Raw genomic sequence first — 16,163 nt, 5'->3', positions numbered from 1 at the left:
ATATAATACAATTATAAGTATACAGTTATAGAAAGAGAAAGATTACAGAGAGAATTAAAGAAAGAAAAAAAAAGATATATAGTTTTTTTAAGAATAATGTGACTATTATTATAATATTTATTAAGCTAGCTTAATAAATTTTTAAAACAATCTATTCGAAGTAAGTTGCTGTATAAAAATATTCATAACGATAAGAGTTTTTTCCGATATTATCGCATGATATTGGGTGAAATTTAATTAGTCAATCTAAAAATATAAAAATGTGAATAACTATTTCTGTACGTAATTAAAATGCTCGCTAATATAATCTTTAAGTAAAAATATATTTTTATGAGTTTACTCGAGGGGGATAGAATAAAAAATAAAATACGAATAGAAATTCTCATTACACACATCGTCAATCGTGGCGAATCATGGGACTTGCAATAAGAACCGAGATATCATATAGTCTTGTGACGTCCGTGGGATCGTATTTTGATACAGTCTTTTGGGAATCTAGAATTTCCGCTATAATTAACCATGTATATTTGTCACTGTGAATATTGTAAGATCGATATTCCGAATGCGAAGTAAACAGGAAGCAAATAGTAAGCGCAATCACCTTTCTTTCTCGATACGATTCTAAAAATAGAGTAAAATTGTACAATTTGAAAAATTACGTTGCCGTAGAATCAATATATGTATAGAATACGAAATTTTACGACAACAAAGAATTATGTTTTACATAATATATGTAAAAAATTGGTACGATAACATTATTAAATTATAAAAACCTGTATGCATTAAATAATAAAATAAAATATTATTAATTAAATAATAAAATATTTGAATTTATAATATTAAATATATATTGAAAACCTATAAATTGTATTTATTTCACAAAGTAATTTGTATGTTTCCGTGCACTTTTTTTTTTTATTTTTCTCTTATAATTTATTTACATTAAAAAATTTATTTGCTTATATTAAAATATAATTTATTTATATTAAAAAAAGTATTTAAGTATATTGAAAGAAAATCTCATAAATAGAAAGCGTAAAATAAACTACGAAATCATATTGCCGAGAGAATATACTACTGATAAATATAGGAAAGCAAACTTGCCCTATATATTTTCATTCCATTCATTATTTTTTGGTTCTGTAATAAAACTTAGATTGAATAACTAAGCGATGATTAATATCTGTATAATGAGTATACTGAAGAAACAAATTAAAAAAAATATTTTAAACAGGTGCTACAAAGACAAAATGAGCAAAGTTAACTTTTTCTTTATAATTCGTATAAAATATCATTTTATTACTATAGTAGACATTTACACTTTCTACGTATGCATAAAATTCTCAGTGATCTATCATAAGAAAAATCGAAAAAGGTACAAGATATTCATTGTTGCTCTTTATATTATCTATATGATTATATAATGAATAATTAGATTTGCATATATCAATCACAGGCATAATTAAAACTACAAGATACTTTATTTTCGTTCGAGAGAATTAATCAATATAATTTCGCTTCATCGAATGCATATTCTTGCAAATGTAAATTATTATAATTTGCCAATTTTCATACTTTAATTTTTTAGTTTCTTTCGTAAAAGTAATTATATTGGTACAGATATATTAGGTATAATAAAGATGATACATAAAAAGCGTATTAATTGGTGAATATATTGATCATCCATCAATATGCCAGTGATATACATACACACATGTAGATATATTTACAATAATACATAGTTAGATTAAAAACTGATTAGCTGATCGCCTAATCATTTAAGTTCGTAAGTGTACGGTGCGAGTGTTACGTGTAACTCGACTCCAAAAAGGCATTATTTATTATTTAGTATTATTATTATTGTTATTAATAGTATTACGATACAAAAAATTATAAATAAATTTATTCGATCCGCTAAAACAATTGTATGCTGAGAAGGTATTACACTAGATTATACGAATCTCAAATCGCTATCTAATGCAAACGTAAACATATATGTGTTAATTAATGTTGCAATGTCGAAATATCTTAATCATCAAAAAATGTTATAGAGATGTTTTTCTTATCTCATATTTGATTCTGAAAAAAATTCTCATTAATTATAAGATTGCCTCCTTTGTTTTCATCTCTTCTCTCTGAAATATCTGTATCATATAAAAAACAAAGGAAATGTTTAGGATGGTCACGATGCACAGTCTGTAAATTTATATGCAGTACATATTCCATAAATAAAAAAATTTGTTGAAGAAATAAATAATTATTGTTAAATGTTTGCATTTGGCGTTTCATATAATACTTAGTTCTAAAAATTACAATTATTATATTCGCTCGGGAACATAAATGTATATAACATCTTACTGCCATTACTAACTGTACGAAATAATTGTGAAAAAAGAATTTTGAAGGTCGATTAATTTCTAAGCACCAAGACTGCAAAAATTTAAAATCGTTTATATAATAGGGTGTCCCATTTTAAAGTTTCCACTAGAATATCTCTTCAGGAAAGCATTTTAAGGAAAAATGTTTCAGACAAAAATTTCTTAATTTTACATAAACCATAAAATAGTAAAATATAGTAAAATATTTATTTTTACGGTTTAAAACTAATAGATTTTAAAAAGTTCTCAAGATAAGCTACAAGAATGAAAAATAGGGAGTTTTATTTAGGAACACAAAGTTGAATTCCATATAACCTTGGTTCCATTCAAGATTAAACGGATATGATTCAATCGAATTTTCGAAACCCTACAACTTTTGTCTAAAATATTTTTTTCGTTAAATGCTTTCCTGAATATATTCTAGTGGAAATTTTAAAATGGGACATTCTGTATATAAATTCAAACTCGAAAATGAAAAAAATTTTTAAATTCTATGGTCCATTCTTTTTTTTTGTATTAACTTTAACATATTTTAAATAGATCTCTAACTAAAATAGCGAGAAATTTTCTTTCAATATGCAAATATATACAAGTTATACTGAAATATGGCGTAATTGACTGAAAAATATTTTTATCCTTCGCAATACCAACGAAGATATATTTTGTGCTTACCATTTGTTTTCTTATAATATTTTTATTTTTGTATGATTTAAACTTTTGAAAGATACACCAGTAAAATTATTTTTTAGAGAAGAAAATGAAGAATATAAATTATATGGACAAAAGAGAGATACATTTTATAAGTGGAAAATTTACAAATCTTTAAACATATATTATAAATAATATAATATAAATCAAAGAAATAATTTGAGATCAATAAGGAACACTTTTAGTGATGACAATTAACATGCTTCGAATTAATTTGAATATATATATATATATATATATATATATATATATATATATAAAATATATCATAAAAAATTCAATTTAAATTAATTCAAATATCATTTGAAATTATACAATCTTCAAAATTTTCATTAGTCTTAAAAATTGTCTCAAGATTTTGAAAAATTTTGAATATAAATTATTATGTAGAAACAAAATTTTTATCGATACATAAAAGATCGAAATAATGAATTATTTCAGACCAATTAAAATTTTCAAAATCTATCAAGAGTTTCAAAATTGTATAAATTCAAATATTTGAAATATTTTTAAATAGAGTAATGACTTAACTGATTGAAAATTTGCAAGAGATGTTAATGCATTATTAGATACATCTATGGAAAAATAGTAGATAATAATTTGCATGAAATATAAATAAAAAAAAGATAAAATTATAAGTGAGAGAAAAAGAGAAAGAGGAAAAGGATTAAATAACTATAAAAAAAAAAAATAAAAAAAACGTAGATTATCTTTTTTGTTAATTTATGTTTAAGAAAGAGTTTTCTTTTGAGAAAACATTCGCGCGTTATTTCTCTTCTACATTATTAATTATTTTATCAAACAAATGTTTTGTTTGAAAAATATAAAATATTTCTATTGCATATACGGCAAAATACGGTCTGGTATTGCGAGGATTAATATAAATTCTAACGCATAAATGTTTTATAATTATAACAAATCATATCATTTAATGAACTTGATGAATACTTACAAATAAATCGATTAAAATATCAATGGTAGCAACTATACAACAAGATAGTGGACAAGCTATCATTAATTATGTGCGTGATGCAAATGAAAACGTTGAAAACTTAACTGTCATAATTAAAGTCAAATTATGAACTTTGAAATGAAATAAATGAAGAAATAAGTGTAAGAATAGCTAGTTTCTAGATATATATGACGCGTCAATATTTCTGCAAACATCAGTCGTAGTATTTCATGATCCTGAACCTAGAACTCCAAATCCAGTCTATTTATTTTCGTTTTTTATCATGACTTTATTTGTCATAGCTTCGTGATACGCGTTTAACAGTTCTTGTGCAGTCAATTTAGAGCACACGCTTTTAAAAATATTAAGCAAACACTCTTTGGATGTATCATCATTCTCGATATGCGCGATCGTAAACTGAGATGTCCACAGTTTGTCTAACACGCGTCTAGCCAAAACAGGAGATTGTTTTAACGCTTGCGCTATATCTCCCGAGCTATTATTCTGTAAAGCTATATCCAGAACTACCTGTGCCGGAATAAGCTCCTCGTTTGCTACAGTATGACTAATGATCACGTCCATCGGTAATCTTTGTAGCATAGCGTCCAAACTAGATAATTCAGTCATGGGTTGCTTAATACCGTCTTGTTCTTCTTGTTTTAATTTTTCCGAAAGCATCTCAATGAGTTCAGATGATGTGATTTTTTGGCAAACCACATTTTTTAACTGATTAAAATCGAAAGTGTTCACAAAATCAGTTACATTAAGCTTCTTGCTATATACCTTAAGCACCTTATCAAAAAACTGTTTATCGTAACTGAAGATGTCGGGTAATCTAAGAAGGACTTTGTTGACGCCACATGCACGACAGGCAGCTTTTAACGATGCATCGTTAACTTGCTGTTTATTTTGCAAACCAAGCATTCTAATAGTTTCCTTCACCAACTCTGTTTCTTTCAAATGTGCCATCTTTACCTGAAGATTAATTTTTTACTCATTTATCTGATAACACTGATGTGATATAATCGATATAAATTTAATAAAATTTACCTTGTATTGTAAAAGAATTGCCTCAGGACTACATCTTCTTACCGCGCTTTCCAATACCAGATTTACATCAATTTCATCTAATAATTCCTCAAGCGCCATCTGAGATTCAACGGATCTTGTTACTTTTTGAACACTCGGCGTCGCGGAACCAATTTCCTCAGTACTAGTACCAACTGAGGAGTGCGTGATGAGAAGTTCTTCGTATACATTTGAAGATTTAGCACGACTTTTTGATGTGTCCGTGCTACTTGAAGGTAATACTATTTCATTTACAGCGCTAAAAAATATTTTTAAAAAATTATATAAACTTTATGAATATATATATATATATATATATATATATATATATATATAATTATATATTTTATATTTTAAATAACATATAGAAAATTACGTACATGCTTTCGGAGGATGAAACAATTGGCACGGATTTAACATTATCCATAGATGTTCTAGACGAACTTTCAACAGCGATTGGTTCTTTCGCATCTATCTGCTCGTTTTTTAATATTGACAAGTCGGAATTTTGAGAATATATGTGCTCCAATGAAATATCCATGTCACTGGTGATAGATTCTGTTTTATCCAAGGACTCTGTAGGTGACTTTTCTCTTGACAGATTATTGGAAACAGCTTCGGTAGGTCGATTAAATGGCGCGCTACAACTTGAGGATTTATTGTCAACTGTCGCAGGTTCCGCTTCGGCAACAGCTAGTGGAGGAGCGCTAATTGGTACAATTGGTGTTTTGTTCATCGCTACGATAGGCGATTGTACCTTAGCATTCGATTCCCTATCAGAGGATTCTGCTTGCAGCATGCATGTACTTTCAAAATGTTCCAACACTTTCTTCACAAATTCAGTCTTTGGTTTACCTTTCACGGGTAATCTGTTTATTTCGCGTTCCGATAATTGAGCAAGATCACCGATCGTGCGCAAACTTCTATTCGCGAGATGTGTAGACAAGTTCTTTTTCCAAAGAGGATAAGTCAATCGTTCAACAATAGTATCGATTGGTTCCGCACACGATGACAATGTTGGATAAATAGGCAGCGTAGAATTCAAAAGTTCGGGATCAGGTTCCACATTATTCTGAGCCTCCTGGCTTTGAGTAGATTCTTGAGTTAACGGTAAACTCGCAAATAAGGAATCCGTTACCGGTAAAGTATCTTGATCCATTAAGTTTTCCGTTGTCTCTGTACTAGTACGTATCAGCTTTCCACAGAATACCTCATCTGTATTGACAGTGGAATTCAATTCGGTAATATTTTGGATATCTACAGTATCCTCCATGCTTGTTGTATTGTCATCTTTGGTAGATAAAGCCGCTATCACAGAATCATTGATCAGGTTCAGTTTAATAGAATTTACCGAATTATTTTGTACGGATGTATTAATGTCATCGTTACTCATCTTTGTTGGTACAATATTATTTATCGTGTCCGTTCCGTCAAAGATATCTCGTTGCGTTTCGGAATCTTCGATTCCGACGCAGTCCATTGATGCAGTGTCAGTTGGATTTTGCTCGGAATCTTCTGAAGATGAAGTCTGTTGATTCTCCGGAACAGAAGGAGCAAAAGAGTCCGCAGTTATTTCAATTTCCTGCGCTATTCCTAATTCTTCGTCGATCTTAATTCTCGCATGGGCAGTTACCTCAACGTTATCATTTTCTGCAAAATCGTCAGATACTGATTTATCTATATTCATAGCTTCAGAATCTGCTTCAGATATCTTTGTTAATGATTCATTTTTCTTCTCGGCTTCGAAAACAGTTTCAGAGTCACTTTCATTTTGAGAATCGTTCTCAATTATTACTTTTTCTACGTCTATTGGTACAAATTTAAGCTTAGTCTGTTTGAGCTTAAGTGGAGAATCCTTTCTTGGCATAGGACTACGTGCTGTGGGACATTTGTTAGTTTTTTGTGAAAATTCTGTATTTGATATTTCATAACCCATCTCTTTTGATACCGGTGGATCTGCAAAGCTTACTCGCTTTCGCTATAATAAAAACATTTTTAAATATATTTATAAATATAAACATTTAAATATATTTATTAATTTATATATATGAGAAAAAATTTAGACAGAAATACTAAAACATGAGAAACAATATACAATATGTAACACAGATTTTTTTATTATAATAACACAAAAAATAATTGTTAATTTTGTTAGATATATCTCTGTATATTTTTAAAACATTATATATGTAGATATAATATAAACTAAATTGCAAAAAATATACCTTGTTAGGAGTTGAAGAATCTAAATCTGGTTCTGGTATGCTCGATCGTTGACGTTTAAGAATACTTGCACTCGGCGATGCCGTTAATGAAGGTGGATTAGCGCTTGACCATTCCAATATTGGTAGATCGTCTTTTTCGCATGAAAATGATGTACCTCCTACATTTTCTTTATCGATTGAAATTTCTATTGATGAGTAGTCTGATATATTCTTGTCCAGTTTAAATGAAAGTTTCTCGCCATCATTTTTCAAAGTAGTAAATGATGGAGATGCACAATAATCGGCCGATCTCATATTGCTGAAAATCTTTTCTTGTCGACTGCCAGAAGGTCCGTTTATTTTATCAATCTCTTTAATTGCTATAGCCTTTTTACTCGTATCATTTTCTGCGTCCTTGGTTTTTAATTTTTTTATAGATGATTCATCTTCTAGTGCAATAGTTGGATTGTCACCTTCGAGTTGCGCTTGCTTTGTAACTAAACCTAGCATATGAGCAGCACGACCTGTGAATGGTTTAAGTTTACATAACACTTTGATACTACTTTTCGGCGAAGAAAAACTAGTTATACTTGTAGATTTGCTCGATGACGAATTTTCGATTGTCTTCTGACCTTCTGAAATTATAATTTTTAAATTGGAACTATTAGTTTCCTGAATCGTATCTTTATTTGTACTATCTTTATCTTTATTTTCATCATTCAATTCTGTATTATTAAGATTAGCTTCATCTGATTGTTTACATGGATCAGGTACATTATCGTCACAATCCATGGGGATAGATTCAGGTACATAATTTTTTTCGATAATCGCATCAGAAGCTTTAATAAGAGGAATATTCTCTATTTTATTAATTTTAATGAAACATTGTTTCTCGCCACATATTTTATCTAATTTTACATCGATATTAGGAATTTGTGAACTTTCTACAAAACTTTCTACTTCTTCAATTTCATCTTCACTTTGCTTGCTCGATTCTGAAGACTCTACATTCAAACTGGTAAATTTAGAATTATCTGTTTCAGATGTTTCATCTTTACTAATTGTAACGTCTTGTATAACTTGACTGGATGTTGAAACTTCATCTGTCATATCTGTGTCTGAATTTTTCCATTCAGGCATCTTGTCAATAGTATCAGTTACTTGCACCTTGTCAATAGTATTAGTTATGGTGGATTTTTTAACATCTTTATTAATGTCTAAATCACTCTTATTAGGCTCCTGTCTTATACTTCTTCTACCTCGTCTTTTAAATATTCCTGGATCTGTATCATCTGCATCTTTTGTATTTCTTTCCTGTGTTTTTGAAAATCTTTTTGATCCTTCTACAAACCTTCCATCTAGGGATTTCTGTTTAAAATTCTTATTATCAAGTGTTCCATATTTCCTTAATCCATGTTTCTTTCCTGCATCAATTTCCTGTATAAATGTTTCTTTTTCTCCTTCATCCAAATGTTTAACTCGACGACGATTGACCACAGGACAATCAAATACCATGTCAATTTTTAAACGAGATATTTCATTTTTTACACGTTGACTCACATTCTCCATATCTATGTCCAAAGAGTCACTGCTTCGTGATGTTTCACCAGTGTCATCATTAAAACTTTTTCGCTTTCGACGTTGTATCCCATCCGATTCAGTATCCGATGTATATTTACGCTTAATACCTTTCTTATTTTCATTATAACTTTCTTTAATATCAATATCGTCGTCTGACTTTTGTTTACTATTTGTACCAGGTTTTTCCTGAGAAATTTTCATTCTCAACGTTCTTTGTATATTTGTTGCACTTGAATCTTTTTGACTCTCTACAACTTCGTCACTTTTTAACGATGAATTTAATTTTATGCTATTACGATGTCGTCGTTTGATACTATCTAACATCGAAGGAGATGATTGTCGTTCTTGTATTTTATTTTCAGAAAATTCCTCTCGTGATTCAAAATTTAATTTTTTTACTATTGTAGTTGTAGCATCTATTTTTTCGTTTATTTCTGCAGTATTTTGTTCACTGATAGATGCTGTATGTGCCGAGTTTGTTTGCTTCGATATATCTATTTCATTTTCTTCTTGTTTTTCATTAGAATTCATTTTCTCAACTGTATTTATTAAATCTTCATTTTGCTTAGTATCAGCGATATTTTCTTCAATATTTACATCCAATTCGCTACTGATGTGACTATCAACTACTTTATCCACCCAATTAGCCGACTTTGTTTGCATAATTTTATTTTCCTTGTTGGCGTCATTATCGATAAGTTTTTGAGTTATAGAGTCACTCTTTCTATTACTGATTTTATCTGTTTCATTAATATGTTTGACTTTAATATCAAACCATTCTTGCAAATTTTGAGAATTTTGTGAGGATGATTGAGAAAGATCATTATACAATGCTGGTATATCTTCTCTCTTTTTCTTTAAACTTTCTTTTTGATGCTCAGTCAAACGATTTACATCAAATTTCAAATCTGTTTTTATATACACATAATCCTACAAATAAATTTAAGAATATAGACAAAGATATAAAAATAAAAATGTGTGTACATGAAATAACAAATATTATTTACTTGCGAATCAGGTTCAGGTAATATAAGCGTATATTTATCAGTTTTTTCTGCTGCCTTACTGGATACTGATTTTGTATTAGTAGATTTCCTATTCAAGAAACTTCCAGCTATATGTATCTCTTTTGTTTGTTCTGTTTCTGCTTTCTTTTTTGTAACACTATCAGATTTGGGATAAGATTTTTCGATTGCTTCTTCTATTTCATCTACAATGCACTTAGCGTTACTGTCCAAGCAATCTTTAACTTCAAAAATAGATTGTGTTAAAGATCTTAAATCTGGATTAGAATGATTCATTGCAATTATAATCGTTTCTTTGAACGAAGATAAAAGTTCGTAATCCAATTGTTTATTAAGTCCTTTAAAAATTTTAATTACACAATCCCACATGCTTGCAACCTATAAACAAAGTTTATTAATATAAAGAAACCAGACAGTTATAGCTGGATAACAATGCAAATCAAAATAATTACTTTATAAAAATTAATATTGATATCATACCTCTTTAAAAAGTGTCTTTATTTGCGATGTAAGTATAAGTTTGATCACTGATTTACAATTATGCAGATATGATATTACTTTTTGTGGATTGTGTCCATATACAGTAGTAAGGATAGCTGATAACATTTTCAGAGCTATTTCAGAATTAAGATTTTGTACATTATTAAATGAAGTTATTACAACATCTAATATGAGTTGTACAATGGATGGGAATTCATCTTCAGCTGAAATATGAATTATGAGTATAAGGTACAATATTTTAAGCATTATTTTATGTAAAATATAAGGATTAACTATACACCTACCTAACAATGATTCAAAATCGAGAGCGCTCAATAAAGTATCTAAGCAATTTACAATAAAAAAACAACAATTTTTATTTGTATTTAAACATTCTCGCATCATGTTTGCAATATTCAATAAGATTTCATTTGGCTTTGTTGCACTAGTTGAATCTGATTGTAACTCAAATTGTTTATATAAAACTTTCCATATTTTTGCATAATCTTTCATCTGCAAAATTAATATATAAACATGAGCTATTGTAAAATAAACATATATGTAATAAACAAAAATGTTTACAAAATGTTTATTAAAATTATATATGAACCTGTTCAAGATTTTCCAGAAATGAATATTGAAATGGGAGTGATAAGATCAATTTGACAATTTTGAAATTATATTCATTATTTTCATTAGCAATTTCACAGTTTGACATATATTTTGTTAAGTTCTGTGCTATTATAGACCATAATTCGATGTAAACTTTCCTGTAATATATCATTTGTTATCAAGCTGCAAATATTACAAATATTACAAATATGTTATTAACTTTTAGACTCACATATTTTTATGTGTACTAATCATTAATTTCAAATTTTCCATTATTGTTTCCAGAAATCCAAGCACACCTGAGGAATATGTAAGTTCTGGGCTAAAACACCGCTCCAGAAGGCACTTGAATGCATAGTTAATACGATCCCTATAATATAGAAATAGATTATATAAATAAGATACTTATAAAATATGGATATGATTTCAACAAATTTAATTTATACATACAAACTATAATTTGGCATTTCATTAAGTATTGGCGGTGATAAAAGTTTTAATACAAATTCTGGCAATGCGTTATCACGAAAACCAGTGTCCTCAACAAGGTATACGATATCCAGCAAAATTACATTGAAAATCATATCTTTTACCATAATTTTATCTACATGATTTCCCAATTCTGTTACGACTAGTATTACATCTTTGTACAGATGGTCCTGTAAGAGTATATAACATTTATTATAATACGTAGATATTTTGTTATACAAAATAAAAAAAATTTAATATTCATTAGTAACCTTTGTTCCAAGTTTTATATTTTTTATATATGTCATCAAATTTGCCCACAATATTTTACCAAGCTGGAAACGATTTTTCATTTCTTGATCTGTAAGTTGACCAAGAATGAGTAGAGCTTCTCCTACACTGTGAATAATGCTTTTAGAACATTCTTGAAACACCTCATCAGATATAGCATGAGGAAGTCTTTCTTCTAACATTGGAGCACAAACTGCAATGAGATCTTCCTTTGTGACAACTAATTGACACAAGGCATCCACAGCAACTACTTTTGTCTTAAAAAATCTTTTGCCTGGAGAGGCAACAACATCAAATTTAGAGGAAAGCAGTGGTGTATCTCCAAGTGGTCCAAAACAATAGTTTAGAAATTGTGTGATAACAGGAGTAGCAAATTTTGCAATATCTTTATACAATTTAATAATTAAGTGCCACCAAACTTCTAATTTTGTTAATGCGATTAATTCAGTTTTACTGTTCTTAGTATTTAATGGAATACAAAGTAGTTTTATTCTCCTAGGAGTAGCAAGTTCTTGGTGATCTAAAGCAAAATTGTCAATCAACAATTTCCATGAGAGGAAAGCTTGTCTGCAATATAATAACAAATCTATATTAGTTTTTTATATAATAATAATCAATTTTTAATTGCAGAACTATAGTTTCAGTAGTACCTGCGTATAATAGGATCAGTAGATTTGAAGGCTTTTTCTTCAACACTCAACAAATTATTTATGAGAGTAGCACCACGATGAAGATCAGTAGCAAGAAACTGGATAGTAGTATTCCATTGAATAGTCCAATCTGGATCACATGCTGCTACTAACAGCAACATACGTTTACAATATGTGGATTGTAAATTGGTCTTATATTGTGTCCATAGATTAGGGTAATCTTTACGAATACGTGATGACGAGTTAGTTGCAACAGCTTGCTGTAAAACTTTCAAAGCAGGACCACGCTGCCGCTTATGTCCCATATAGGCCAGTATTATAATCTTATCCATCAGTAATGTATCAAACTAAAAAAGAAATATATAATTCCTTTCTGATTGTAATTTTAAAAATTATATATAATACAATTGTGTATATGCGTTTACCCTCTGAACATTTTGATCAAACGTTATGGCAGCCAATCTGTACAACCTTCTCAAAAGAATAAGTGCATAACTATTTGTATCTTCATCTAATTTTTGTTCATCTGATAAGGGTTGATGCTCAACTTTTGTCAACATTTGCAAATTATCCACACATGCTGTTGGCATCAACCATTCCATTAAATTAGGTTGCACATTATCCATACAATCCTTAAAAAAATTTAAAGCCTGTCCATCATTGGCAGCTGCAGAAATAGCATTGTCTTCCACTACTTCCAGTAGCTTAAGGATTTTTAATCTAAGGTCAATCAAGAATATGTCGCATTTTATTAAAATCTCTAATATATGAATTTATATAAATATAAATTAATATAATATAAATTTAACAAGACAAACCTTGTCCTCTTATCTGTCTGTAACATTGATTCGAAAAGATGTAAAGAATGAGTTTTGAATTCTTTTACAATGGCATTAAGCGCACCTAATGCTTCGTTCTGCATACTCCCTTCATGTCTTGTAAATGCTTCTATAACCAGTCTGCACAATTCCTTGTAACGATCTTCTTTGAGAGTACCACTTGATTCTAATTTTTTAGCTTGACTGTAATACAATGTTAATAATTAAATTCTTTCTTTACAAACTCTTACTGTCAAAAGGAATGTTTTAACAAATACATCTTTATTAAATAATACTATATATTAATAGTACTATATAATAAATAATGTATCTCTATATATAAATATTTCTTATATGTATTTCTAGATGTAATTCTATTGTTTTATTTATATAATTTTATATTGAATCCCTATTCAATCTTATCTAAACAAATTTAATATAACACTAATAGCATTTATATCATGTGTTAATTATAGATCTTAAATTATAAATTTTCATTTGACATTTGATATATAAACACACATATATGTATGTGCGTATGCAATCTATAAATATATAATTCAAGCTGCAATATAATTAATTTTAACTTCAAACAATTATACTGCTAATGAATTATTTTTTTCTACATGTTACGTGCTTTTTTATCATTTTTCCCCTCTTTTTAAATCTCGAGTTTTATTATGAAGAGACTTAATATCTAATGACAATTCTGATGACGTTAAAATAATTTCTCTTACGAGGGGTCTTCTAATTCCATCTGCTTCGTGAAATCAAATAAAAGCGTTCGCATTAAATACTAACAATATCTCGCCTCTCTCATCTCTGTCACGATGAGCGAGGGATTTCGCGAGACTGGACTTGTGACAGTTTACCTGGAGATGTAAGTTAAAACCTCGCGCTTTTCCTTCACATTGTTGTTTTCCCGTAATATCTTCAGCACCCTCGGGAAGGTCGTACTCGTGATTGTGGCCATCTCGTCGCGTCTTGTTCCTTTCTCCCTTTCTTTCTTGCCTCGCGACGATTACCGATCACCGTTCATCTCGTTCGCCTCGTGCGCGAACCAGTACGACTCTTCTTCCAGTTCTTCCTCTCCTCTAATCCTTTCAAACGTGCGAAGAAAAGAGCTTCCTCAGTATTGGAGAAACTTTCGCGCCCGGGATGAATATGTCCGACACACGATCGACGAAGCTCACCACCGTTCTCTTCCACGAGAGAGAGAGAGCGAGAGGGAGAAAGAGAGAGAGGGAGAGAAGCTCGCGAATCCTCTTCCGCGTCGCAGATCGTGCAAATGGCGCAATCCGTTCGGACAATGTTTTGCGCTTAGTCTTCCTCTGATTTACGCAAGTTTCACAAACACAAACGTGTCGCGTCTCCTCCCATTCCCGGCTCTTGTTTTCCTTCCGCAATTTTTCGCCGACAACAAACAGAAGCGAGCTCGTTTGTTTTGCCGCACGCTCCAGCCTTCAGCTTCGCGTGCCAGCCGGAATTTACAAAGGCGCTCGTGTCCGTGTTTCTACTTGTGCACAACTCCTCCTTCGGCCAGTTCTCATTTTAGCGGGAAGAAGCGAGAGGCGATAAGCTCGAGATCCATGTAACTGTTGCAACCTGTCATTCGATACGTGAATTTCAATAGCCACATAAAAATGGACACGTGGAAATCAGCTGCCAACTGTCTGGTTCTTTGCATCTCTATCTTGATCGAATTATTGGCAAAATAGTTGTTTTATTTTTACTTTAATATCCTTCTTCTCCTTCCTTCATTATGCAATTTTAATTTCAATATTCCTCTAAAATGACTGAGTATCTGGAAAATTATCAAAGTTAATTCCTTTGCGCATAAATTATGTATTCAATTTGTCTCTCTAATCTTTTTTATCTCAATCGTTTCTGTAAAATGTAAAACATTATAATGGATGATATATGTTGTATTTAATTATATATTATGTAATTATATTATATAATTATCTATTATATTTTATATTAATTATATATTATATAATTATATATTATATTTAATTATTGATTCTATACTGAATTACTTGCATCAATAATATTGTTACTTGTTATATCTGACATTTGTCTGTGACTTGAAATTGAAAAAAAATACAGAAAAATTATATTCACTTAAATTCTTTTTCCTTTTACGTAAACTCATCATATACATCCTTGTTGAAGACTTCAATGAGAAATCTTGTGTTTCACAGTCACAATTGCTCAATTTCTAAGAAAATAACTCATCAGATCACATATGGAAATATTTTGAAACGTGGTATATGCAAAATTCGCAATAACATGATAGCAATTCATAATCATTTCAAAATTCCAGTCGTTGGATCGAATAGGTTTGGCTGACCAATCAGGACGAGAGGAGCACAGATTTCTTCCTTCTGATTGGTCAATCAAATCTTCTTAAAGTGCAATTTCATTGACGCTAGAAACCAGCGGCAAATTAAAATCACTAGACTTTCTCTAGATATGGCGTCAATAAAATAAAGTTCAAACAGTTTCAACTTTTTCAGTGTGTAAAGCGGCCTTTTCATTGACGCTACTTTTTAGAAATTGCACCTTAACAGTTGGCAGCCCTACGAGATAGGCTGTGCACTGCGCGTATATAAAATAAATTTGAAATCGCTTCTAGCCTAACCATCTTCACGCGATCGACTTTATTTGAATTGCACGGCATCGCATCGAATTATGATGCGGCGCCGATTTGTTCGAACGTAATTCGGGACATCGCGATGCTGTATAAGCGTCGAATGAGCACGAATTGTCACGTAAATATGATAAATCACATCTACTCACCGTTCACCGGCTGTTCCACAGACCGCTCCTCCTCGGGACAGTTCGCTCGCCTCGGGACGTCCCATTCCGATCTTGATGCACACAAACTCACACGATATCATCAACGCGAACGCGCGACACTTTATT

At 30.3% G+C, this 16,163-nt stretch overlaps 1 protein-coding gene across 1 annotated transcript; it reads right to left on the bottom strand.

The window, feature by feature from the left end:
• Positions 1 to 3,799: 3,799 nt before the first annotated feature.
• Positions 3,800 to 14,994, bottom strand: LOC105255048 (telomere-associated protein RIF1). The gene is made up of 15 exons (XM_011264104.3): positions 14,108 to 14,994; positions 13,236 to 13,439; positions 12,843 to 13,137; positions 12,418 to 12,764; positions 11,749 to 12,334; positions 11,459 to 11,667; positions 11,241 to 11,378; positions 11,007 to 11,166; positions 10,702 to 10,909; positions 10,397 to 10,620; positions 9,899 to 10,294; positions 7,332 to 9,821; positions 5,487 to 7,084; positions 5,089 to 5,365; positions 3,800 to 5,013 (listed from the first exon to the last, which is right to left on the bottom strand). Exons 1-15 carry the CDS (start codon positions 14,206 to 14,208, stop codon positions 4,300 to 4,302), a joined length of 7,947 nt encoding a protein of 2,648 aa, XP_011262406.1. The 5' UTR covers positions 14,209 to 14,994; the 3' UTR covers positions 3,800 to 4,299.
• Between the last annotated feature and the right edge of the window lie 1,169 nt (positions 14,995 to 16,163).

The sequence above is a fragment of the Camponotus floridanus genome, unplaced genomic scaffold, assembly GCF_003227725.1.
Source record: "Camponotus floridanus strain SB8 unplaced genomic scaffold, Cflo_v7.5 scaffold18, whole genome shotgun sequence".
Taxonomy (NCBI): domain Eukaryota; kingdom Metazoa; phylum Arthropoda; class Insecta; order Hymenoptera; family Formicidae; genus Camponotus; species Camponotus floridanus.
This window is presented reverse-complemented; position numbering and strand designations above follow the sequence as displayed.

Coding starts and splice junctions, on each gene's coding strand:
- LOC105255048 (XM_011264104.3), bottom strand. CDS start 14,208: ATGGCCACAATCACGAGTACGACCTTCCCGAGGGTGCTGAAGATATTA. Junction 13,440..14,107: donor GTTTTAACTTACATCTCCAG/GTAAACTGTCAC, acceptor ATTGTATTACAG/TCAAGCTAAAAAATTAGAAT. Junction 12,765..12,842: donor TTGATCAAAATGTTCAGAGG/GTAAACGCATAT, acceptor TTTCTTTTTTAG/TTTGATACATTACTGATGGA.